This window comes from Tachysurus fulvidraco, chromosome 20 (genome assembly GCF_022655615.1).
Source record: "Tachysurus fulvidraco isolate hzauxx_2018 chromosome 20, HZAU_PFXX_2.0, whole genome shotgun sequence".
Classification (NCBI taxonomy): domain Eukaryota; kingdom Metazoa; phylum Chordata; class Actinopteri; order Siluriformes; family Bagridae; genus Tachysurus; species Tachysurus fulvidraco.
In genome coordinates this window covers 6673248-6699522 of record NC_062537.1, presented here as the reverse complement: position 1 = coordinate 6699522, position 26275 = coordinate 6673248, and the positions used below count along the sequence as shown (strand labels likewise).

General features: G+C 38.5%; 3 protein-coding genes and 1 long non-coding RNA gene across 5 annotated transcripts in view; 2 read left to right on the top strand and 2 right to left on the bottom strand.

Annotated features, from left to right (window-relative positions):
* Positions 1 to 53: 53 nt before the first annotated feature.
* On the bottom strand, positions 54 to 5292 carry crybb1 (crystallin, beta B1). Of its 2 annotated transcripts, none has more exons than XM_027139421.1 (7): positions 5268 to 5292; positions 3297 to 3402; positions 2936 to 3055; positions 2632 to 2750; positions 2353 to 2485; positions 1670 to 1812; positions 54 to 382 (listed from the first exon to the last, which is right to left on the bottom strand). In XM_027139421.1, exons 3-7 carry the CDS (start codon positions 3032 to 3034, stop codon positions 205 to 207), a joined length of 672 nt encoding a protein of 223 aa, XP_026995222.1. In that variant the 5' UTR covers positions 3035 to 3055; positions 3297 to 3402; positions 5268 to 5292; the 3' UTR covers positions 54 to 204. The 2 variants fall into 2 exon arrangements, with proteins under 2 accessions (XP_026995222.1, XP_026995220.1); XM_027139419.2 differs by lacking the exon at positions 5268 to 5292 and adding an exon at positions 3990 to 4047.
* A 1093-nt stretch (positions 5293 to 6385) lies between these two features.
* cryba4 (crystallin, beta A4) lies at positions 6386 to 9123 on the top strand. The gene is made up of 5 exons (XM_027139325.2): positions 6386 to 6463; positions 7372 to 7490; positions 8278 to 8419; positions 8630 to 8772; positions 8953 to 9123. Exons 1-5 carry the CDS (start codon positions 6386 to 6388, stop codon positions 9098 to 9100), a joined length of 630 nt encoding a protein of 209 aa, XP_026995126.1. The 3' UTR covers positions 9101 to 9123.
* A 1658-nt stretch (positions 9124 to 10781) lies between these two features.
* On the bottom strand, positions 10782 to 13250 carry LOC125139721. Its single transcript, XR_007138783.1, has 2 exons — positions 13128 to 13250; positions 10782 to 11896 (listed from the first exon to the last, which is right to left on the bottom strand). It is a non-coding gene; the product is annotated as an uncharacterized LOC125139721 (long non-coding RNA).
* A 58-nt stretch (positions 13251 to 13308) lies between these two features.
* The window catches only part of grk3 (G protein-coupled receptor kinase 3), a 57965-nt gene continuing 44998 nt past the window's right edge, over positions 13309 to 26275 (top strand). Inside the window, exon 1 of the mRNA XM_027139416.2 lies at positions 13309 to 15445. Within this exon, the coding sequence (XP_026995217.1) occupies positions 15333 to 15445 (113 nt within the window). The 5' untranslated portion in view covers positions 13309 to 15332. The remainder of the gene's footprint in view (positions 15446 to 26275) is intronic.

The window sequence follows — 26275 nt, the reverse complement described above, 5'->3', positions numbered from 1 at the left end:
ACAAGGTACAGTAAAACTTCACAAGAAAGAAACGACAACTCTGATTAGAAAGGTCATTTTCTTAAATGTTTATTATTTGCATCATAAGAAGTCATTCAGATATCTGGTACAATTTATATCAATCTCAAGTCAGAATCAGAGCAAGGACAGGAATAGGGGATTAAAAAGCACCATGGTAGGGCTTTACTTCACAGAAGCCCTGGTTCATTGTTTAGCAGCAGTCAGGATGAAGCTACCACGCTGGTGATACTGCATGTCCCTCACACGCCGAATGGACTGAATCTGAGGTTGGAAGGCACAAAACTCATTATAGTGTCTGTAGTCTCCACACTCAAATAGATACTGGTAGCCTCTGTAGCCTGGGTACTGGTATCCCACCCAACTAGAATTAAGGAAAGAGTTAAAGAAGTCAGTATTATATTCAAGTCATAATCACAGACTTTACATCATTATTTTAGAACAAAAAAAAAATTCAATAATGTGTTATTTACACAATAAGATGTAACAAATCTCACTGCAACAGTTAATTATTAATTAATGTTACATCAATGGTTTGGTTAAAAAAATGTAGAAATAGTAATAATTCTCTATGTGAGGAATAATACATTGTAGATCATATTGTTATACAAAATCAAACCATGCCTGGATGGTGGTGATAAGTGATTTTTTTAAATCTGTTTATTACATCCCCCATACACGTAATTGTAAATGAGCTGTTAGTTTAGATAAAATAACATATTAGAAACAATGCACTAACATATGATGCAGCTGGAACTATTGTCTGAGTCATGTGACCTAAAGCAAATATATGTATGTAAATTATAACATTTAATTGGAAGAAGTACTACTTTACTGCCAGTACTATGCAGAGCTGTGTTGATTTGATTTGTGTTATTTGAAATTGGTGCTTATTAATGAGGTCATTTTGCAATCTCTGTGAGCTGCAAAGTGAGAAAAACATGAATGCCTTCCTATTCATGCTTTAATAGCAACAATCCAGCCAGCTAATGGTGACTCATATAAAAATTTATATATTTATATATTGCCTTTAACTACTCAAAACCATGATCAGTATAGGCAATGTTATAGATTTAACAAGTTATATCTATATGTCTATATGTTAATTGATCTACAGTTTATCTGTATACATTTGCTTGTTTATACAGAGTCAATGAAATAAAGGTGAGAAGTGCAGCTTTGTTTGTTGCCGGTGCTGTGTGCAGCCATGTTGATTTGACATCACTTAGAGGAACTCCAATCCAAATCTCTGAATTGTATTCCACATTGCATTATTAGTTGGAATTAATGACTAATAACTACCGAGGTGGAAAGATGGCTTACTGGGTACATTTCTGCCTTTCAGGTTCTGGATCTGGTTGTATCCGGAGTTGCTGTTTGTATGGAGTTTCCATTGTTTTCCCCATGTTTGTGTGGTTTTACTTAAGATTCTCCGGTTTCCTCTCACCATCATACACCATGTGGTTATACTGGCAATGCTAAATTACTCCTAGGTGTTAATGTGTGTGTATTATGCCATTTGGGGTGAAGTCTCCCACTTTGCAGCCAGGCTTTCCAGGCTCCGTTCTGCATACTGTATACCCCTCTACCCTGGCCAGGATGAAGTGGTTACTAACGATTAATAATGAATAAGTAATGATTTAATACTTACGCCCCACCAGGAACTCTCACACTGCCCACTCTGTCACAGAAGCCATGTGCCCACAGAGTGGGGACATCGTCCTCATGGATCTCCATCTTGTTGCCCTGGAAATCAGTCATCTCATACAGACAGATCTTGTGCTCCATGGGGTCCTGTGTAGTCGTATTAAAATAGTTAATAAAAATAAATTAATTAATGAATCATACTTGCAATATGTGGTCTCCCAATTCTTGACTTCAGGTGTTTGAGTTAGACCCATTTCTAACAGTTAAATAAAATCAAGTATATAACCATACATTCTCAATACACAACCTTTGGCAAAGGAGTGAGCCATACTGAAAAACATGACACTGTCATAGAATGAAACTTTTGCCACTTCGTAATTTTTTTTTGTTTTGTTTTGTTTTTTAATTTTGAAAGGGAAGGGCCATACATGTGTTACTGTGTTACTCTGCCCTTTGCACAAATCAAGGTCAGTAAGGACCTGGTTTGATGAGTTTGGTATGGAGGGAGTGAAGTGACATGCACAGAGCCCTTAAATCAGCCTCAGTGAATATATTTGGGGTGAATTGGAACACACTGCTGACCATGGTTTCGACCATATAAGTCATATAAATGTGGTGGTTAGGCATGCACATACTTTTGGACACACATTTTCTGATCTGTCTTGATGAGAAAGTTGCTGTACTCACCATGCGTATTGGCCTGAAGGACATGATACAGTCACTACGGTAGCTGTTGGACCAGGTATCCCAGCGAGGATACTCACCCTTCTCCAGGATGAACATTTCCCCACGGAAGTTAGTCTGCTCAAAGCCAACAAAGCTAAACAGAAAGAAACAAAAGCAGATAATGAGCCAGGCACAGGTTTGATGAAGAGTTTGTTCTAACCATTTATCACATTTTTATACAATATTAGTATTTATAATATAATATATTTTTTATACACAGACTTTTGGTGAGAAACTTACGGGCCACACTCGACAATGATACTGCGTACTCTATTAAAACCTTGGTCACAGATGTTCATGCACTCATTGTGGATCTCCATCATTCTGCCCTGGAAATTCTCCTGGTCAAACAGCATCATCTGGAGGAGAAAGTGTAAAGTGTTAGTTTAATATGCATGTATTTCATATGCATGTTTTACCATATGTAAATGTTTAAAACATTTTAAACATTTTAAAACATTTTGATTATTGCTTTGAGTACTTTTGTGATTTTATATGCTTCTTTAAATAATTCGCAGTAAAGTTTTGTTTGGAAGAAGCTCACTTTGTAGTTGCCCATTCCAGTGTCTCCAGTCTTTGTTGCCTTGCTAGATGCAGGAGTGGAAGGGGTTCCCTGGCTGGGGGCAGACTTAGTTTGAGACATGCTGATGGGTTTCGAGAGAGACTGTGGGAAAGAGCGGAAGGGAAATTTCACAGTACTTTGTGGATATATTCCAAATATCCATAGTAGGTTGACAGTAAAGGATGTGAAATCCACATGATGACCTGGTTAACTATGATTGGTTAGAATGAGTCTGGATAAGGAATGAGTCTTGAGTTATATTGTATTTAAAATTGAAGACCTAATTCCCTAAAACCATTCACTACATCCATTTTGTATATGTCTGCAATTATTGGCTTCTTACCTGCTTGAGTACAGCTGTACCGTGTAGAGAAGGCTATCCCGTGTTGCTCACTCCATCTAGTACCCCACCTTTTATACCCTGGCAAGTGGAGCATGGAGGGGTTTGGCTAATAATAGAAATATCCCTGTCATCAGAGTTTCTTAGTTCTAAAGCTATGAGATTATCCTATTGCACAGAAAGCTTCCAATTGTCTGTAGTGTCAATGGAAAACCCTGACAGTGCCACTTTGCTCTTTATAATGGTGCTGCATCGCACAGACTGCATTTGAATGTGAAGAATGTATAGGTCAAAGGTTATGTATAGGACAACTGGTAATGATAATCCTCCACGTGTTCTCTTGAATTTTACTCAGAGCCTGTGATGTGTTAGGACATATTTTAATTTCATTAAAAATATTATCCTATACAGACCAAATCACGATATTACTGTCATTTACTCAGCAGTGAACGTAATGTTTGTGTTACACACAAACACACACACACACACACACACACACACACACACACACACACACACACACACACACACACAATTGTTCAGTATTTTACAGTATAGGAATTTTTAATCACATTGTAATTACTATTTTGATTAGCTTTACACCTTAAAACAGTTTGGAGAAGCGATTCTATTTTTTAGACATTAATTATACATGGGTGGCACGGTGGCTTAGTGGTTAGCACGTTCGCCTCATACCTCCAGGGTCGGGGTTCGATTCCCGCCTCTGCCTTGTGTGTGTGGAGTTTGCATGTTCTCCCCCTGCCTCGGGGGTTTCCTCTGGGTACTCTGGTTTCCTCCCCCAGTCCAAAGATGTGGATGGTAGGTTGATTGGCATCTCTGGAAAATTGTCTGGGGTGTGTGTGCCCTGTGATGGGTTGGCACTCTGTCCATGGTGTTTCCTGCCTTGATGCCTGAGATAGGCACAGGCTCCACATGACCCGAGGTAGTTCGGATAAGTGGTAGAAGATGAGTGAGTAATTAGTAGGTTGTAGAACATTTTTATTTAACATATGTATAAAATATAACAATGACAATGAAAAATAATGAAAACACTATATAATCCACAAGACAAAATAATAACTGAATTTACACAAATGAACCAGTTCAGAAGGTTACATTCCCTCAATAATATTGTGTGATATTACATGGATGATCAGTGATTGTTTTGGGATCGTTCTTTATGAGTCCCTTGTTTGTCCTCAGCAGGCCACAGTTCTTAACATTCAGAGTCTGAACATTCAGAGGCTATATGGTTTTGAGATCCATCTGTTCCATACTAAGGACAACTGAGGGACTTGTACACAACTATTACAAAAGCTGCAAACATTCACTGATGCTCAAAACTGCAACATGATAAATTAAGAGCTAGGGGGTATAAACCTTTTAACAGAATGTTCTGTGTAAAATGTTATTAATGTTATTATATGTTATGTTCTGGAAAATAATGATCTTATGTATCTTATGAAGAGCAGTATTAAATAAGAACATAAGACATTTAAACAAACTAATAACAATGTCAGGGGTTATTGCCTCCATGGGATCAGAATAGACCCAAATATGCAATAAAAAAAATTGCAAAACAAATATGGAAAAATTCTAGGAATTAATCTAGCAACAAAAAATACAGAAACACTAAACAGGATCCAGGGAAACAGAACCTGAGAAGAACCTCACTCCTCATAGTGCATTCTGGTGCTCTTTCCCATTTATGTGCACCCTGAGGCTATATGAGGGGATACATTTTTAATAGGATGATAGAACATTTCTATTTCTTTCTATTTCTATTTCTTTTTTTGCATTTTTATAACATTCTGACTAATTTTATAAAACAAGGACAGTCGTAAAATGCATTGCACTACATGTCATACTGTACACGATTGCGTACTGTATGCGACAAATAAAATTTAAAATCACATCTCCTTTTTGCTAAAGGCAAAATGAATCACTGTAGTGGGTAGCACGTTCGCCTCACACCTCCAGGGTCGGGGTTCGATTCCCGTCTCTGCCTTGTGTGTGCGGAGTTTGCATGTTCTCCCCGTGCCTCGGGGGTTTCCTCTGGGTACTCTGGTTTCCTCCCCCGGTGGATGGTAGGTTGATTGCCATCTCTGGAAAATTGTCCATAGTGTGTGATTGTGTGAGTGAATGAGAGAGTGTGTGTGTGTGTGTGTGTGTGTGTGTGTGTGTGTGTGTGTGTGTGTGTGTGTGTGCCCTGTGATGGGTTGTCACTCCGTCCAGGGTGTATCCTGCCTTGATGCCCGATGACGCCTGAGATAGGCACAGGCTCCCCGTGACCCGAGGTAGTTCGGATAAAGTGGTAGAAAATGAGTGAGAGTGAGGGTGTCTGTGGTAGTCAAAAACTGTGATACAAACACACAAACTGTAAGGCTCAGTTGCTCATAACAATTGTTTTTCATGGCATTTTTTTAGCTAGCTAATATTTATCAGCTATTTTTACATGATACTTGTACAACTGCTTACATTGTACCAATAAAAGTCCTCTCTAACTGTATCTGTGCATGACTCTAAAGAATACTTCTAGAAGCTTATTTATATATTCTGAATATATCGAGGCATGCTCCACTATTTGTTTAGTACTCCATCTATGACCTTGTCTATGACTGTAATATCCTTTGATTTGGCTTGGACATTCTTTCTTGTCTGTTCTGATAAACATGTGTCAAGCCTAGCCTGTAAAACTGATAGTACTGAGTTTAAAGGTGTGAAAATAAATTTTCAAGCACTTTGTGGTATTGTCTTTGTATTTGTACCAAAATAATCCCAAACAGTCATTCATTGTGTGCTAGTATTGATTGCTCTGAAAATGACAATAAATAAGAACATAATTTTACAGAATGTTATTATCACAGTGAACAAGGCTTTATGAAAGTCGTTCAGTGAGCTCCATGATCCATTTTTTTTTTATTTCTATAGTATGTCTACAATACAGGAGTAACTAGTCGTGCTGGCTGCAGATTAAAGATCACATGTGAGAGAACTACACCTTCACCTCCCTATCTGTGGAGCAACCAGGCGTAATGTAACATTTGCAGTTCTGCCACTCTAGATTTATCCTCGCCTTTGTTAGCAGCACAATGGCAGCCCAGCCCACGGGTGCTGAGTTGGGGCTTCTGGCTCGGCCCTTTGCCAGGGGAGGCTTTAAAAGGATGCCGGTCTGTGCCAGGTTTCACTCTCTCATCAGGACTTCCTGAGCTTAATTGAAACGAGGTGAGTTCCTTTCTGCTCTCCCCTCAACTCTTCTCCCTGTTGCTCGTGTAAATTTCTGTCCTCACCATGGTCCATGCCAAGTGCTAAAGGTTAGGGAAAGCTTAAGCAGTAAGCATGTAGCGTCTATAGGCTCCATAACCAAATGTATCATCATAGTGCTTTCAGACTTACATGTAATTCTTGTTCATATATTTGCTTTTGAACAATTCTGCTAGATTTTATAAGCAAAAATGATGTGTTTATAAATTTCTTTTATTGAATAATATGACTGGCATATGAATTTGGTGACTCGAGGCCTAATTTATTTGGTTACACAGTTGAAAGTTTATATTAGCATATATAATAGATGAGGGAGGTGTCCTGGAGGTCCAGAGGCCTGGGTTTGATTCCCCGGCAGGGCACTAACCCAGCCACTGAAGAGTTACTGTAACTCCCATTGCCCATTGCAAGCCCGGATAAAATGGAATGATTGCATCAGTAAGGGAAACTGGCGTAAAACCTCTGGCAAATCTAATATGGGGACCACGTTATCCGCTGTGGTGACCCCAAAAAGGGAGCAGTGAAAAAAAAATTATAGATGGAGTGACAATGTTGTAAACATGTTTTTGTATGCTATTGAGCCATTAATATCTATGTTTTTCTTTACAACTATCAATTTAAAAAAATGTTTAATATTTAATATTTAATTCCCTTAAATTGCATGTCTTTTTTTTTTTTTTACAGACAAGATGAATCATCATTGTACCAAGTTTTCTGGCCACTGGAAGGTATGCTTACTTATGTCATAGATATTTTTTTGTTGTAGGAATTTTTTTTTTCATACCTGATGAAGTGCCTAATCTCTGTCTTTTAGATTATTGTATATGATGAGGAGTGTTTCCAGGGTCGCCATCATGAGTTTACTGCTGAATGTTGGAATGTTATGGATTTTGGCTTTGAGAGTGTCCGCTCTCTAAGGGTAGAAAGTGGAGCGTAAGTGTACGAGTTATACATATACATGGTCATTACTTAGTTATTGTGTGTGTGTGTGTGTGTGTGTGTATATATATATATATATATATATATATATATATATATATATATATATATATATATATATATATTATATATATATATATATATATATATATATATATATATATATATATATATATTATATATATATATATACCTGAACCTGAGAAGGGTTCTATATCTATCTATCTATCTATCTATCTATCTATCTATCTATCTATCTATATATATATATATATATATATATATATATATATATATATATAGAGAGAGAGAGAGAGAGAGAGAGAGAGAGAGAGAGAGAGAGAAAGAGAGAGGGGGAGAGAGAGATAGAGAGAGAGAAGCCATGAATTATGACATGTATTCAAATCAGATACACAAATTAGATGTTTTATTTTATCTGTATTGTTATAATAATAATTTGATTATATGGAGATTATATGGATTATATGGCTCATATGAAGATGATGTCTGCAAAGTTTAACAAATGACCTTAATATTCCTCTTTAGGAAAGTCATATAAACTCAATTAGAAATTTTGAATTTATAATTATTTAAGCTATTGCATGGGCTGGCTAGATTCCTGGTTATCTGATTTATGTAAGACTGGGTATTTTGTGTAAGACTGGGTAAAACTGCTGGGTCACCTACTGTTTAAGCCCATCAAACAACTTCAAATTATTTTGCAATTTATCCACTGTCCTCCACTAATGATCCAGTGCTTATTTTGCATAACCCTCCATAGGTGGGTGGGATACGAGCACCCCTCTTTTCAGGGCCAGCAGTTTGTGCTTGAGCGTGGTGAGTACCCTCAATGTGATGCTTTTGGAGGAAGCAACGCTTACCATATTGAGAGGATGACCTCCTTCAGGCCAATCTCTTGCATTGTAAGTTTTTGAAGTTTTCATTGCATTGCAGTCCTCTAAAATATGTACAGATTCCATCTCACACAATAAAAAATGTGATTTTATTTTAAAATAAAAATCCCAAGCCATCCCAAGGAAGCAATTAACCTTTAAAATGAAATCTGAGCTCAGAAAGGGTAAGAAATCTCATCATAAATATTTATTTCTAATATTTTCAATGAATTCTTACAGAACCACAGGGAGAGCAGGATGACAATCTATGAGAGGGAGAACTACCTGGGACGCAAGGGGGAGCTGAATGATGACTACCCCTCATTGCAGGCAATGGGCTGGTGCCACAATGAAGTAGCCTCCATGCGCATCCACTCTGGAGCGTAAGCATCATACCATCTTCTAAAATATGACTTTGCGTTCCCATTATTTGCCCACAAATAATGCTTTTTTCTACAAGTGATGTATTTGTAGTAATATTATTTTATTATATATTTGTGGTGCTATATATATTTAATTTGAATAGCATTTTGTTTTGACATATTTTTATTTTCATGTGATAGGTTTGTGTGTTACCAGTACCCTGGATACCGTGGATATCAGTACATCATGGAATGTGACCGCCATGCAGGCGAGTACAAACATTTCAGGGAGTTTGGGTCCCATTGTCAGACTCCTCAGATCCAGTCCATCCGCCGCATCCAGCAGTAACCTGATCATTCTCTGCCAGCCTACCCCACAAAAAACTTTTCTCCCTATTAATCTGTGCTGAAATAAAATGTCTTTCTTAGAGCTCAGACTTCAGACCTCAGACTGTTGTTTTCTGTCAAGTGCTTAAACACAACTCAACATATAACACTCAGCCACGTTATGAAATGTTTTAATCTTGTATTTTAAGGTATTAGTTACTTATAACCTAAATAATGTACTAATACAATGAAGGAAAAAAAAGCATTGCCAAGCTACATTATCTACAAGATATATATATATATATATATATATATATATATATATATATATATATATATATATATATATATATATATATATATAACTAAGTTAGAACTTGTATACTATATATATATATATAATATATATATATATATATATATATATATATATATATATATATATATATATATATATATATGTACTGTTGATTTACCCAAGGTTAAGAATGACTATCCAGAAAATTCAAAGTTAGCTTATTTTATTAATGAAGACATGTATAAAGCTTGTGTGTGTGTGTATTTAAAAAATAAAAAAAAAAAAAAAAAGATTTGAAAGAAAAAAAAGATTTAAAAGAAAAAAACATTAATTAAATGTAAAATATGTTTAGAATCACATTTATACTATTTAATCTGAAGCATACAAAAATTTAAATCTAAATGAAAAAATAACAGAACTAATACATTAATCAACACAAAAGAAATCAAAGAAAGTGAATTAAAATTCAAATACTATTAATTATTATCTTTTGTTCCTTAGCACTTCCTTGCTTCTAGACATCAACAAGATTTTATCCCTCAACAAAACTTTATATATATTTCAAATACATTGCAGCTTGAACCACTATCACCACTTACCTGTCGCTGATTCATATAATGTCCATTTATTATTTTGTTTATATTTTAAAAAATAATAAATTAATAAAAATAAAAATCATAAGACATGCTACCCTTCATGGCATCGCCAACACCTATTTAGCATTAGCATCAGCTGGGTTCACATAGCCTCTTTAAAAAATAATCTCTGGTCCCCAAGAACATATAGCATCATGAATACACACATAGCTAAGGTCACAAGATTTAACCACTAGATATCAAACAGGATTACGTAGATTAGGTAGAATTAATCCGACCTACATTTCACTGTAATCAATTAACATTAGAATTTTTTTTTTCTATTTACTATTTCTGATATATACAAATTCTTTATCTTCTTTATGTTAAGCCATTCCCAAATTGTAAGAGTGAAATGTAAGAACATTCTATGTTTTCGATATGTTTATATTAATGCTATATTTTGTATTCATTAAGGCCTTTTAGTTTAATGGAAAGATTCTGTAGGACTTTAATTTGTTCGGAAGAATCTGTTTTAGAAAAAAGCCGGGTTCTTGTTAGGTGTGTGTGTATGTGTGGGGGGAGCTCATTATAGCACACAATTACATTGCAATTAACACACATTTTAGACACACATTTTAACACTTGAAGATATGAGGTGGGTCTGGATGAAATGAGGCAATGTGTCTTTCACTCTTACATTCAAGAAACTTTATCTGAGCATCTCTGGCTACATGTTGAATGGAGCCATAGCACCCTATCTTATTTTCTCTGTGAAATGTGATGTGCTCCCCTATTGGTTTAGTCCTGAATCAGAATCAGAATCAGAATCAGAATCAGAATCAGGTTTATTGGCCAATTGTGTTGACATACACAAGGAAGCTATTTGAGACTCTCAAAAGTACAGACATAAATAACCTTATACTATATTCAATAAACTCCCAAAGTTAAGCATTGTCCTTATTGTTTAGCTGGGGAATTCTTCCAGCTTTTTTAACAAGGCATGTTCAATAACTTCAGGAGCCCTGTAACATTTATCTTAGCCATGATATCTGCAGTCCAGCTAGGGGACTGACTGCATAACTGCAAGTCATTCAATTATTAAATCCAGCTCTGCATTACAAGCTTACATGTCTGGTAGCACTCAGAATTGAGGCTTTACATGACCAATAGTTTTCAGGTCAATCATCAAATGTTTAGAGACCTGAACTGACCATTTACGTTTGAATTAGATACCTTGTGATGTCATGTACTGTACTGCTTGAAGCTCAGCTGAATATTGTTTCTCAGACTTAATTAATACGAGGTGGGTTCATGTTGGGTAGCAGTTGGGGGGGTTCGGTGCCTTGCTCCAGGGCACCTCAGTCGTGACTCGACTCAGACTCGAACCCACAGACTCTAACCATTAGGCCATGACTTCCCCCACAGGTAGCTGCAGCAGCTTTCTTGTTTTGCGGAATATGTAAACTTGCCTCTAACTCAGACTGTTTCTTTATTCATCAGGTTCTTTTTAGCAAAAGCTAGTTTTGCATGATCTGCTTCAGATTTTGCCTTTGCTATGACAACTGCTAAACTTACTGATAAAAGTTTGCTGCTTTTGCATGACTTTCTAGAGTTAGAGCTGTTAGAGTTCACTTGTTAAATCTGAAGCAGATTTTGGGTTGGGAAACTGATATTTTCTTCTTGAGCATAGGCTCCTGTATGCTGTGCAGAATCTCTCATACTTAAACTCTTTTTGTTACCGTATTTTCATGATGATGCTCTTGTAATGCTTAGCTGAGCAATGTAAAAGGTGTACATATTATTGAATCTTCACTGAGGCTCTTGAAGCTGTTATTTATTTGTTTTGTAAAAAGACAGATCTTCTCCAAAGCTTAAATGTACGAAGATTGCTTCAGTGCACAGAACAGCATGCTGCTTGCTACCAGATGCAATAGCAAATTTTCTGCAAAACAGATTAACATACTGTTAATAGTCCCTAAGAGGGTCTTTCCACAACAGACCTCTCTCAGAGAGATATATATATATATAGAGAGAGAATATCAGGTATGCTTGTGCTCATGTAATGGTTAAAGACAAAGTGCAGGGCAAGACTAGCTATCACAGAATAACAAAAGGAAAGCCAGAAATTTACATAAACATAAGGGCTTCCTGAAGCATAAAGCATCCAGTCACTCCACAGTCAACAAATCTGAGTTAATGCGTGACACTCGGGGGTGACAGCATCCAAATAGCCTATTTCACCAAACACTCTATGTCCATAAACCTTTCAGATTTACTCATTTATCCAAGAATAAACTATTCATAAACAGCTTGACTAAACAAATGTGACAAACCCTGAGACTGTTTCTGAGTCCTGAACACTAAATGGAAAGCTGTTCCATAACTGCAGGGCTTTGTAAGAAAAGCCCTGCCCCCTGCTGTAAACCTTTACTACTTGAGGTACTTGGTAGATCATTAAAAAAAAAAAAATTACTCAGGTACTGCTGCACAAGTCAATTCAGTGCTGTATAGGTCAGAAGTAGAATTTTATAATCAGTGTGAAATTTGACCGTGGATATGATAAGGGTGATGTGTCCATATCTACTGGTTCTGGTTATGACAGCTGCTTGATTCTGGCCTAACTGGAACTTGCTTTTGCACCTACTGGAACACTCAGACAGTAAGGCATTACAAGAATCCAGCCTAGAGATAACAAATATTTGCTTAGCAATATTTACGAGATGAAAGAAGGCTACACTAGTGATAATATCTACATGAGCTTCAAATGAAAGACTGCTGCATATGAAGATACAGAAAGCCCATCCAAAATTACTATGTTGTGTGGTCCTAGTACAAGCACAAGATGGACGGACGGACGGACAGACAGACAGACAGACAGACAAACAGACAGACAGACAGACAGACAGATAGATGGTTTATTAACACCGTGCATTGGTGCAAATGGACCATCAGAGGGCACCACGTAACCAAAATACCGACCATGAACAAAGATAGACGCTTTAGTTCGTTCATAAGTAATAAAATAAAAACAAAATAAATTGACGTAAAACAGAATTCTTAACAACTATGCAAAAAGTTGTAAATAGTACAAGTATATTTTCACTTAATATATTTTAATCGATTTTTGAATCACTGTAGATCTAAATAATACATTGTGTAGTTTAATATATAACCTGGGTAGCTGTGGGAGATTTCGTTCTGAGGCACGACTTATTTCTTATAGGTTCACTCATGTGAATTAGACCAATTCACACTCCACTTGCGCTGTGATCCAGTCCGTGTTTTTTGTGGCGCTTTGACACTTAGAGGAAGTGCAGCTCCTGAACAGCTTCTGCTGCAACAGGAGAAAATCTACTTGACGGCGAGCTGCGGTTGGTCGGATAATCTAGCAAATAAATATTCAGCAAATATTTATATAGTTTCCTCGGAAGGAAGATATCGGGGGCATTTAAAAAAAAAAAAAAAAGAAACAAAACAAAAAAAACAAGTGTATATTCAGACCTTTTGAAAAGCTTTGGGTGGTTTGAGACATTGTGAACTATGCCGGACGGCCGCGAGTTTGAAGCCTTTTTCAGCAGCTCAATGCGGATGCGTTGCGCCAACAGCTGAGTCGGGACTTAAAGATGAGAAGCAAGAACACCAAGAGTCTTTTTACTTTCTAACGAACTAACAGAAAGCTGGATGTTTTTCAGTTTCAGGGTTTTTATTTAAGGCACTGAGGTTTTGCTCTTGAAACAGCGACGACATGAATATTTAGTGTAGCTAACTGTCTAGCGAGCTAAGTGGCGGTTATCGTTTTCTGGATAACCAGCTAAGTGAGTTAGCCATGAAAATGAAGTTCCGCAAGAGTTAGCTTTGTGGTTTGCAAGGTTTGTTCGCCAAAGCCAGACCCATTCTGTCTTTAATTTTAACCGCTGTAGGTCTGTTTTACATTAATGGCACCTAACAGTTTGGAAGCCAACTGTAGCGTATAGAAGTTTTACTTGGTAGTATTAATAGTCCGTGACAGTCACATCAAGCTAACGTCGAGCTAACCATTTTTCGAGCGCCCCCTCACTCCGCCAGGTAGTCCGTCGAAAAGTAATCATATAAAACTGTAATTAGTTTCCCACTGTGTAGCTTTAAGCCCGAAATAGATTCGTTAGACTGTTTGCTCATGATTGCTATGTGGTAGACTTGAATAATGGCGAAAATGTTGGGGCCATAAAACTTCTATCTACAATTTGACGCTGCATATTCAGAACTATTCGCTCGACATCCTGTAAGATTACGTTGTTTTGTTGATCGGAATAAATTCAGTTGTTAAATCTGACGGCACCTTTCTCTGTGGTCAAGTAAAAATGGAGGAGCGATAGCTGCTTTGATAGTGGAACTGTTATCAAGTGCTTTAGTTAAATTATATAAAATATATATATATAGTGAAAGATAACAAGATAAACAACTAGCCAACACGCCTGAGCCGGATGTAGTGAGCTAACGTGTTAACCACCTCGTTGATAGCCATTATTTTTTATCTTGTCAACAAGGTCTGGTCGGTTAAAACCCGTAGAAATCGACCATTTGTTCCTTCTTCGCCCGAGAGGTGCTGTGGGAGGAAGAGAAGTGTGTTTAATAAATGCGTCGTTTAGCTGGAAATATCTATTTCGATTCATTCGGAATTCTAAAAGAAAAACGTTAGCTAGCTAACAGCCGTCGCCCATTTTCATATTTTTTGTAACTCCTTTTTAAATGCTGGTTAGTTATGTTAGTTTAACGATAAACACGGGATTTAAATATACAGACACGGGTCTTATAGTTGCTGTTTTAAATTGTGCGTTGTTTTAGGCATTCTGTTTAATTTAATGTAAAGCCAGTCGCACGTTCTAGAATCACAGCAGCGTGGTTTACGGCTTCTTACCCCGAGCTAGCTGGATTAGCCAGCTAACAGGATTTATGTGTGAATTTACGTTTGCCTACTTGGCTCGATTTTGACAGTCTTAACCAGCAGGTGGGTTCTCGTAATACGCTCTCTGCAAGTGGTGGGAGGCCGAGGGGGAACATTTCATAAAAATATTACTGTAAGGTTGAGGGTTATTTGCACTTGCGTTCACGCTGTAGTTTTTACCCTTAGAAACCCAGCGCTAATCAACATTGCCGCCCGCAGTAGAAACCCCTCTTTGCATGAATCTTGTGTTATTTGTTACAATGCCCGTATTTTGAACCTCGGCAAATCGAAACGAAGAAGACGGAAGGGCTTGATCGATGGTCGCCCGGGACTCCCGCACTGTCACCGTGCTGTTGGCTTTGTGTTGATTACCCTGCTGTCTTTCGTGATCTCTTTGTCCCTGTGTCATTCCCGCGGCTGTTTCTACATCGATTCGATTGAGCCACGGTTGAAGATGGCGGATCTAGAGGCAGTTCTCGCCGATGTCAGCTATTTGATGGCGATGGAGAAGAGCAAGTCGACTCCAGCGGCCCGAGCAAGCAAGAAGATCATTCTCCCTGAACCCAGGTAACGGAAATCAGCTAGACATTTACGTGCAGTGGCTCACATTACTTCTTTTTTTCTTACTTTTTAGCTGTTTGTGTCAGCGTGGTTTCTGACTTGTCAGGTGGCATCGTTAATCTCAGGATCACAGCACAATAAGCAGCCCATTCAACCTGTTAGCTTACATTAGGCAATTGGTTGCCAGGCCGACGGTCTAATCCATGCAATGGATAAGGAGTCAAAGCCTGAAAGAGCTCACCTGAGTATCATCTTAAACCATCATTCATATTTGTTAAATCCGTTAGTTTTTGTGCACACTTAAGCACATGTGTGTAAGGTTCCTCATTGTTGGCCAACGGGGAAATGGTGGAAATGTGCTTCTGAACAGTGGTGTCCTTTTTTTCCAGTAGTTATTTCAGTTAGATTGAGAGGTGTGTTCCAATGGTGTAGGATGCGTGTAAATCTCTCTCTCTCTCTCTCTCTCTCTCTCTCTCTCTCTCTCTCTCTCTCTCTCTCTCTCTATCTATCTATCTATCTATCTATCTATATCTATATATATATATATATATATATATATATATATATATATATATATATATATATTAGAGTGTGTATGTATGTAGCTACCCCTTTTTGTACTCCTTTTAAAAAGTTTACAAACATCCCAGAAAACCGTTGTTATGCATGTGTATAGCTTGGTCAACCTTTAAAATGTGTGCATCTCATTTTAGAAATGTTTATCAGAATGCAGCCATAATACAGCCTCTTGATAGGAGGTTTTCAGGCTTTAACTGTAGCCCATGTCCTCTATCACTGAGCCACCAATTTTCATTTATCAATACTGTATTAAAATTACTGTTGCTTCAAGGTGTATAGAAGCAAACATGAGAACAGCATTTATTTTAGAACCGATGTGCTCTTAAAAAGGAAGTGGTTAAAATGTCACTTCAACTGAATACTATGGTGGAGAATCATTCAATTCAACCACCATATGCATACAAGGCTTGCAGTTTATTACATTAGACAAAGTTGTGAACAACCCCAATTTGAAAAATATAGCTGCAAGCAGCGATGGCGGGCCCTCGCTCATGCTTTTTATTGCTTTACGGTGCTTCCCAGTAAACTGCACGGTGGGCAAGTGCATCAAGTGGGTAAATATCAGTGGACTATTTTATGTTGTTACTGACCCATTTGGGGACTGTAGGTAAATGAAACCCCACATTTTAGACAAACGGGGGCAATAGTGAGCCATTTAAGAGACACACCTTTGGATTCAATCCCATGAATTCTCTAGGAGGAGTATTTAAAAGTTCATTGCATGCAACTGTGAAAAAATCCACCTTTGTAACTGACACACTTCCTGGGGCCTGTCGGTGGCTCTATATCCGGGACTCATAACAAGCACATCGATGCGATCGGAATCCTTGGCCGAACATAACACCGCGTGTCATCACAATAAGACATTTTTTGCCTGCGATAGACGACACTTCCTGTTTCTCTGAATTCGCCATAACTTAGTCGCCTCACCATGGCAGCACCCTTCGAGATAAATGGCCGACTTCCTGTTGGGCGGAGCTCATAGTTTAAAGCGCGAAAGTTGTTCGGGTCGATGAGCTTGATATGCGTACCAACTCTTGTACATGTGCGTACGTAATTGCCCGATTTGTGCACAAATGTTTGTTTTTGCATTACAGGGGCGCTACAGAGCCCCCCTGCCACGCCGTATTCCAGCCTTTGCCCTAGCCTGGTATCGCACGACTCTGACGTGTGTGCCAAATTTCAATAGTTTGCGAGCATGTTAAGGGACCCCAATTGGCCAATGTGTGCAAAAGGAAAAAAAAGGAAAGAAAATAATCCCGAGCAAAAACAATAGGGCTTCGCACCATTCGGTGCTTGGGCCCTAATTATAGTTTGTATTTGAAGCAAGGCAGGCTTTTTACAAATGTTTTATTGTCTGGTCATTCATTTTGATGTAATGTGCAGGGTTCTTTTAGTAAAAAATTAAGTCTATACAGATTCTGTAGACACTGTCTACACTGACTGATCTCTTGACAATCAGAGCAAATATTTTGATAGAATTTATGGATCAAACATTACATTTTAACGCTTTTTTATGTAGTGTGTTCAAATAGTTATGGCATTCATTTATGCTGTCTGTATACACGTATTTGCTCAAATTCAGTAAGCATACAGACTTTCATTGTTTATTCCATACCATTGAATGTAGAGGTAATTGATTTGAGGAGGAAACTATTTCACTAATCACAACTGGCTAGCTTGTTGCCTTCAACATATAGTATAGTTTTGGCCCTAATATTTGGTATGGGTGTATGCATACAAGTATGTGTGCATATAAAGAGACTTGTGATTGCCTGTTCTGGTGAAAGATGCATGCGGTGTGGTAATTGAAGTTGATTAATGGAATGTGTCTTCATACCAGCTTTTGAATAAAACAAAATCTCAACACTAAAAAAAATGCTGTTTATTAAATTGAACTTGTTCTGAATGGAGAATTTTGCTTCATTCAATTGCACCTTGAGCCTGCCAAATTCTATTGACTGCTAAAGCAAGGGGTCTAATAATATTTTTATCCGAAATAAAAAATACAAAAAATTATGACCATCACTTAACACATCCTCTTCCTGATCATGTATTGTTTTTGATGCCGTTAGAGTGTACATATAAACACAGGTGATGTAATAACTTGACCAATCTCTTTGATGGTGCTGCTGAACCATGTGATTTCAATATTTGGCATCATGCATATTTCTAAACACTGGTAGATTCCTGGTTTGTTTAAAGTCTTAATCTAAACAGTCCCCGATTTGGGGGGGGGGGGGGGGGGGGGAAGCTTCCACTATATTGGTGGAATCCGGCAGATCTCCCAAAATGTTGTAGTCTTGGTTTGAAGTACTAGATATAAATGATGTATTAGGCAATATTAAATCACATGCTAAAACTGACCAACAAAACTGATAGGACCTTTTAGATTCCTTCATCTTCTGATTGGTTGCATGGCAATTTGCTAATTGCTGTCATATGATAACATTTAAAGCAGTTTATTCTATTTTGGGTGGTAATGGAGAGCTGTCTTGCAGCAGTGCATGCATTGATTTGAACTGACTATTAAAACCTCCTGAGCATTCTAATGTCTCTCTTTAGGAGTGAATCTTAAAGTAATTTATGCTGAAATAATGAACATTGTGATTATAGTCAGTGATGATGCATGTTTATTGTGATCTGATGGTCAAAGCAGATATTTGTATGATATTTATTAAATGAGTGCAAGGAGACATGAACATGACGACTACTTCGCATACTTTGCACGATCAAGCTGCACATGGTGTAATGAAAAGTGTGGGCGATTGTCATCTGCCTTGTTGCTTTTTTTTTTTTTTTTTTTGCTTTTTTTTTTTTTTTTGGTGCTATGCTGTGCTCCCCTTGCTCTGCATGTACCATAAGCCCCTCCCCTTTACCTCTTCCCTATGTATGTGTATGCAACATTTGAAGCTGAAGTGCAAAAAGGAACCAAAGAACAGCAAAATATTTGTAAATGGTATGGTGTTTAGTATTGTTTTTTATGTCCTGCAATTGTTCAATCATGATGCATCCTGCAACTGAGGCATACTATGGTGTAAACATTACAGGGGCATCCTGTAATGTTTACACCATAGTATGCCTCAGTTACATTTTTAACCCTACCAGACACTACAAGTTGAAAGGGTAGAAACAGTTTAATTTATGGCCATAACCCTGTAGCACCATAGCTAATCCGACTGATCTGCTTGCATGTTCACAATGTGGGTTTTCTCGCATCAGACTCTCAAAAAAAAAAAAAAAATCACAAAGGTATGTGGCAATGACCAGCTCGTTGCAGTACAAATATTCTCAATTGATGTTCACTGAAACCAAGCCTGGGATATAGCCATTGCACATGTGGAATGAGTGCACTAGCCAATGGGAGGCTGTACTTGATTTTGGGAATAAGTTAAGGTGATAACTTCTAAAATTCAATACGAAGAAATAGGCTACACCCAACTTGTTTAAACCTGTGACAAACTGTTGGTCAGATTTCCTAAACTCTGCTGTCCTGTCAACACATTCACATCATGTGTAGTGGGCAGAGAACCTTCCGTTCCTGAGCTGATGATGCAATTGGCTGCCACAACAGTACTGTATTGATAACTTTGCGGAGGAACATAGGATTCAGATAAAACCTACTGCTGTCCTTTAGGTTTACTGACAGTTCATGGATTTCCCAAAATCACTGCTGTAGCCAGTGCTAGCAGTAATGTTATTTTCAGTGTATATGCTTTTAATAACTCATCCAGTGGGTAAAATGGAATTTGAAACAATACCTCCAGAATCCTTGTTAAATCCCATGCAGTGAACAAAGATCTAGATATGGGGCAGAGTCAAGAAACAAGATTCGAAAAATCAGGGGGTGTTTGCCCTATAGGAATGGTCATGAGAGTGGGAGGCAACTGAGCCCAAAGGCGTGCCAAATTCTACGAATGTGTTGTTTGCTAATATATAACACTCGTTGATACTCTTGCATTCTAAATATTTGATTAAACCTCATATGGGCCAAACCCTGAGTCCTTCTGGCTCAGGGTTAAATATTTCTCTAGGAGTCTGTGATTGGAAATCTACGTACCAGCAGGAGCCATGTGCGGCTGAAAAGTATTTGGATGATTTCTGTCAAAAGACTGGGCTTGTTTCCTGATCAGTTAGGGGCTGTCAGAATGATTGTATGGGGCTCATCTTACACTCTGTGGGGCAGGATAGCAGAGTGTATCAGATTATCAGATCCACTGGTAGAGACTCTTACAAGAGGGTTTACGGACACATGTACTACCACCTCCATCCGATTCTAAATTGTTCAAGGAATAGACCAGAGGTCACGTGTTCTCTTTTGAGGAGATCTATTTCCATATAGTCTATAAACTGCCAATAGGCAAGCTTTTTCTTTGGTGTGGAAAATCCAGTCTCTGTAATCTAGATTTCTTCTGGACAGTAAGTCTGGGCTATGGATACGAGTGTTTCTTAATGAGTGGAACTGTAAGCTGCTCTGCAAAATCAGTTTGTGTGCAAATGTGCAGATAGCAGGAGCACAGTCCCCCTCATTTATTGACCACTTTGGTGCACCTGTTGTCAGAAAAGCGGAATGTCTCCGTGGACTCATGGCTGCCATGCAGGTGTCTGAAAAAATGACATGGTGATGAGCGTGTTGTATCCATTCTGGTGAAAGCAACCTTCATATACAGACTGCCTGATAGGATGGCTACCATCAGACACAAATCTCTTCATCAAATGCTGTATCTTACCACCTCTACCCCATAAAAGGGAGATTGGCACAAACTGTAAGTCTGCATTCTGTCTGCAGGGTAGGCATACTCAGAATGTGACTGATTTCAGAGGCATCCCGTGTCAAGTTCACCAACTGCTTTTCAGAGTTCATCATAAAGGCCAGCACAATCAGTTGACTCTAAGCACATAATTTATGCATTTATTCTCAGAACTTCCATATATTTCTCTAGAACATATTTGTAGGTCGAGCCTCACAATGCGGAGCTAAGTTTTCTGTGATTGGGTATATATGAATGTGGATTTATGCTTCGTACAGGTTGATGGAATTGAACCTATTACATGGGCAAACAAAGTAGAAAAGATCATGCATCAGCATTTTGAAGTTGTGCTTTTTCAGTTACAGCTATGTCTCTAAAATGCCTAATAGTGTCTGCAGGCTGCCAACTGTTTTGGGTACAGAAAATACCTTGAGTAGATGCAGCAATAGTTTCCGGACATAACATACCTTGTTGTGCCCTAGACAACAATGCTGCACTCACTTGGGCCACGTTCACACTGCAAGTCTTAATGCTCAATTCAGATATTTTGCTCAGATCTGATTTTTTTGTTTGGATGTTCACATTACCTTTTAAAATGTGGCCTATATCAGATGCCAGTGTGAACTGTTTGCTGTTTTGAACTGACCCGCATGTGCAAGCGAACAATAACAATGACGTCACATGCAGCACCCCGTTGCGCTAAAAAGTTGGCGATGTTATGGAGGAAGTATTGTATCATCTGGTGCAAGCAAACGTATCATGTAATGCTATAATGTGATGTATTAAATGCAAACATTATGAGCTGGTTTACATAACCACTTTATATAACACTCTTAACACACACGCGTTACAAGTCATGTTTGGAAAATAAAAAAAAATAAAAAATTTGCTGGCGCATAATTGTGACGAATGTCGATGTAGATTGATGTAAAAGTCACATCAAATCCACCTTGGTTGTTCACACTGTGGCCACATTGGGAAAAAAAATCAGATTTGAGATTTGAGTGTTCACACTACTCCTGAAGAAGTCTGACCTGGTCACTTGACCCCAAAGAAATCGGATTTGGGCCTCTTTTACCTGCAGTGTGAACGTGGCCTTGGTTATGTTGAATTTAATCAGAATTGGTGTGCCTTCCACTAGATGGAAGTGCACTGGCCAAGGCTTGTATCTGGCTGGAATTGTCACTTTAGTGGTACTAGGTGGCACTCTTCCTTTTTTCACAGCAAGTAATATATGCTGGAGAGGATGGCTGTGTTGCACTGGGATTGACTGACTTCACATGCCCATAGAATGTGAAGGTTTATTTGGGCCATGTACGGTGACATGAGGTTGACAGGATACAGCCTGAGAGACTGCTGCCAAGGAGTCTGGTAGGGGGCTGTTTGATTCCTAGGTAGGCACAGGAATGGTTTACTATCTCACTTCTTCTCACACTCCTTTTGCATTGTGACCACTTTAGTTCCAAAGAAGCTGAAATGGGATTCTCTACTGGAAATACTCCATGAGTGAATGACTTCCAGTAGGCATTCTGGGAGGAGTGGGTAGCTGTGAGCAGATGAGTGTTCTTTTATGAGCTGTGGTGGTAACACTCTGTGAACAGTTAGGTAACCCACCAGCTGTGATTTATTGAATGAGAGTTACTTCTGTTGGTGACATGGGTTTTCGACTGACCAGATGATGATGCACAGAGGATTAAAACGCAGGAGGAAGTCATGCCCCTGAGAAGTACAAGCCACATGTGCCAGCCTGTACAAGCTGGTGTAATAGAATAATGCAAAGGGGCATGCCCCACAGTGATGTTGCGAATTGATTGTTTGAAGAACTATTTCCTATCTGCAGCCAGTATTTTCATAATTCTGATTTAGGAGTCTGATTTTACCCTGAAGATGTTCCCAAAAAACTAGGGTTACATGATGAAAACTCTTTGATTCCAGACCTTGAAACAAGTACCATATCCAGGAGTAAACGTGGCTATATATTTGTTTCAATTTATGTTGGAATGATGTGTTGTTGCATTTTACATATGTTGCACATGACCAGGGTGATCCAAAATGTTATTCTCAATATACTCAATAAACTGGTCTGGTAAAATGTCCCACAGTTCTCTCCACTGCAAAATAAAGACCATGGCAAAACACATTTCCGACAATTCAGTTTTATTTATATTTGTAACACCTGTCACAATGGATGTTGTCACAATGTAGAAAGAAATCAGATTTAGAAGGGTAGCCATACTCTTTTGTGTGATACCAGATAGTAGTATTATGAATCATTACTCAACTCTACACAACTGTTTGCTATAAAATTAATGTATCTTCGGTACATCAGGGCTGTAATTAATTTGTTTCAATTTAGTTTTATATTTATTTTGCTTTAAACCTATAGTATAACACACAGGTGGGATAATCGTTTTTTACTAAGGGCAGCAGTGAAACCATCCTCCGCAACCTTTCAGGTGTCTGTGTGGTACCATCCACTGAAAAACTCATGGCTTGCCCCTTTTATTGAAGTAGACATTTTTTTTCCCTAATAGACCAAAAGTTTGCATAATTAGAAGGCTTATTAATTATTGCCTGTTGCCCTCTCATTGTAATAAAATAGGAGGATGTTACTCACACTGAAGAGCTTCCAGACGTAGGCAGAGTATTTAACAGACTGAGGGTGCTTTCACATCTGTAGTCCGGTTCATTTGGTCTGGACCAAAAGCAAAAATTGATACATTGTAGTTTTTTAGCAGTTTTGGTTCCTTTTCACACCTCACTGATCGTTCTGTTCCGCACCAGTTGAAACGAACCAAAATGCAGTCATGTGATAACATCCACATCACTCATTGGCCACATGTCTTTGAGCGTATTTCCTAAACTGCTTCTCGATTGGTCAGAATAAATGTGCGTGAAATTCCAACGAAAGTCCGGAAGTAAACAAAAAGAGGAAAATACAGGAAAATACAGCATATAGTACACTGTGGAGAGACGACTGTGCGCTGCAATTATGTTTGTGGTTGTAATCTACTACATCGCTTGTATACAGCATTCTATGCAAAGTCTTAATTTTCAGAATGAAGCGTGGATGCGGCTTGAAAATATCATTTTAATGCACTGCAAACAGCGAAGGCGCATCACAAGACACTTCAGGAGGCGGTGAGCATTACATCACCAGAGTTCGATTGCTGCATTCTCACCTGCCCAAACGAACCGCATCAAATGAACAATCGAACTCTGGTATGATTCAACTGAACTAAACAAGGCAGGTGTGAAAGCACCCTGAGTTCTGACATTTTTGTATAATGATTTGTTATGCAGAAAGCTTTTATAAGGATATATCCTATATTTGCTAGTCTAGCTTTAATGCTAGTTGTAAAATCCTGCATTATACATGGCTTTTATTAGATGCACAACTTTTCATATGTGAAATACATATATAAAAATCTGAGTACCATACTCTTTTGTGACAATTATGTTTATCTGCAGGACTAAAAGTGACCTCCATTAGATGGAAAAGCAGAGCCAAGTCTTCCCTTTCCAGAAGGTTTCCGTGTCGAATTTTAAAATGTTGCATTTAAAAGCATTTACTAATCTAGAAGGTCCAGAAGACAGATCGATGTGAGCTGGACATTTCAAGGCTATGAGATGTTTTTATAAGTCAAACTTGAACCAGATAGACTTGGTGTTTATAATCGTACAAAAGCATATGATTTGAGACTGTCACAGCTGTAGTAAGTTTTAATTGTCTGTTTAATTCTTCAGGTTTGTGTACTTTAAATTACCATCTAATTGATTCCTAGTAAACGCAGTTATGTAAACCACAGGAAATCAATAAGAAATATAAAATAAATAGTCCAGATATTATTAGTGAGTGAGTTATGGCTTCAAATGCTTGTAAAATGTGTTTGATAAATAACTGCTCATTCCACTCAATATAGATGAGATGATGCTTTTAGTAAGAATTTTTGTGCATTTTATTTTATCAAGCATGTTTCTAAGCATGTCCATATTTGCATTATGGTCTGTTGTATTACTCATTCAGTGAAACTCTTAACTTTTTTTTTATATATATGCAGCAAATGCAAGCAGCATTAAAATTTTATAGCTAGTTCTTCATCAGAATCAGCTTTATTGCCAGGCATGTTTTCACATGCAAGGAATTTGTTTTAGTGACATAATCTCGACAGTGTAACAGAATGACATATGTAGTATAGATGAAATTGTATGTACACATTTACAGGTGTGAAATGTGCAGTTTAAATAAGCATATGCAAATAGTATACAATATATACAATTTGTATGTACATGTGCAATTGTGAAATGTGCAGTTGAGTAAACATAAACCTTCAGACAATATGTATGCATGTATGTACAGAGTGCAAGTATGAAATGTGCAATTGAGGTATACATAGTGCAAATATTAGGTGTTGTGTGTTCCATGGTGTTAATTGTTCATCAGGTGGATTGCGTGAGGGAAGAAGCTGTTCCTATGTCTGGTCATTCTGGAGCTCCGGGCTCTGTAGCGCTGACCAGATGGCAACAGTTCAAATAGGGAGTGTGCTGGATGTGAGGGGTCCAGTGTGATTTTCTTTGCTCTTTTGCACACTCTGGAGGAGTACAAGTCTTGAAGAGTGGGGAGAGTTGTGCCAATGATTCGCTCAGCAGTCCGGACTACCCTCTGTAGTCTTCTGAGGTCAAATTTGGTGGCTGAGCTGAACCAAACAGTTACCGAGGTGCAGAGGATGGATTCGATGATAGCAGTGTAAAACTGTATCAGCAACTCCTGTGGCAGGTTGAACTTCTTCAGCTGACGAAGGAAGTACAACCTCTGCTGAGCCTTTTTCACAATGGAGTCAATGTGAATGTCCACTTCAGGTCCTGGGAGATTGTGGTTCCCAGGAATCTGAATGACTCCACTGCTGTGACAATGCTGTCCATGATGGTTAGTGGGGGAAGAGCAGGGGTGTTTCTCCTGAAGTCCACTATCAACTCCACTGTCTTGAGCGTTCAGCTCCAGGTTGTTAAGGCTGCACCAGACAGCCAGCTGCTCAACCTCCAGACTGTAAGCAGTCTGACTTGTCACCATCCTGGATGAGGCCGGTCAGTGTGGTGTCGTCTGCAAACTTCAGGAGCTTGACAGATGGGTCATTAGAGGTGCAGTCATTCGTGTACAGGGAGAAGAGCAGTGGGGAGAGAACACAGCCCTGGGGGCCCCAGTGCTGATGGTGCGGGTGCTTGATTTGCGTTTTCCCAGTCTCACTAGCTGCTGCCTGTCTGTCAGAAAGCTGGTGATCCACTGGCAGACAGAGGAGGGCACGGTGAGCTGGGTTAATTTGGGCTGTAGGAGTGATGGGATGATGGTGTTGAAAGCAGAGCTGAAGTCCACAAACAGGATCCTCACATAAGTCCCTGGTCTGTCCAGATGCATGCAGAACATAATGCAGTCCCATATTGACTGCATCATTCACAGACCTGTTTGCTCTGTGGGCAAACTGCAGGGGGTCCAGTAAGGGTCCTGTGA

Coding starts and splice junctions, on each gene's coding strand:
- cryba4 (XM_027139325.2), top strand. CDS start 6,386: ATGGCAGCCCAGCCCACGGGTGCTGAGTTGGGGCTTCTGGCTCGGCCC. Junction 7,491..8,277: donor CTAAGGGTAGAAAGTGGAGC/GTAAGTGTACGA, acceptor AACCCTCCATAG/GTGGGTGGGATACGAGCACC. Junction 8,773..8,952: donor ATGCGCATCCACTCTGGAGC/GTAAGCATCATA, acceptor TTCATGTGATAG/GTTTGTGTGTTACCAGTACC.
- crybb1 (XM_027139421.1), bottom strand. CDS start 3,034: ATGTCTCAAACTAAGTCTGCCCCCAGCCAGGGAACCCCTTCCACTCCT. Junction 2,751..2,935: donor CTGGAATGGGCAACTACAAA/GTGAGCTTCTTC, acceptor TTTCTCCTCCAG/ATGATGCTGTTTGACCAGGA. Junction 2,486..2,631: donor ATCATTGTCGAGTGTGGCCC/GTAAGTTTCTCA, acceptor CTTTCTGTTTAG/CTTTGTTGGCTTTGAGCAGA.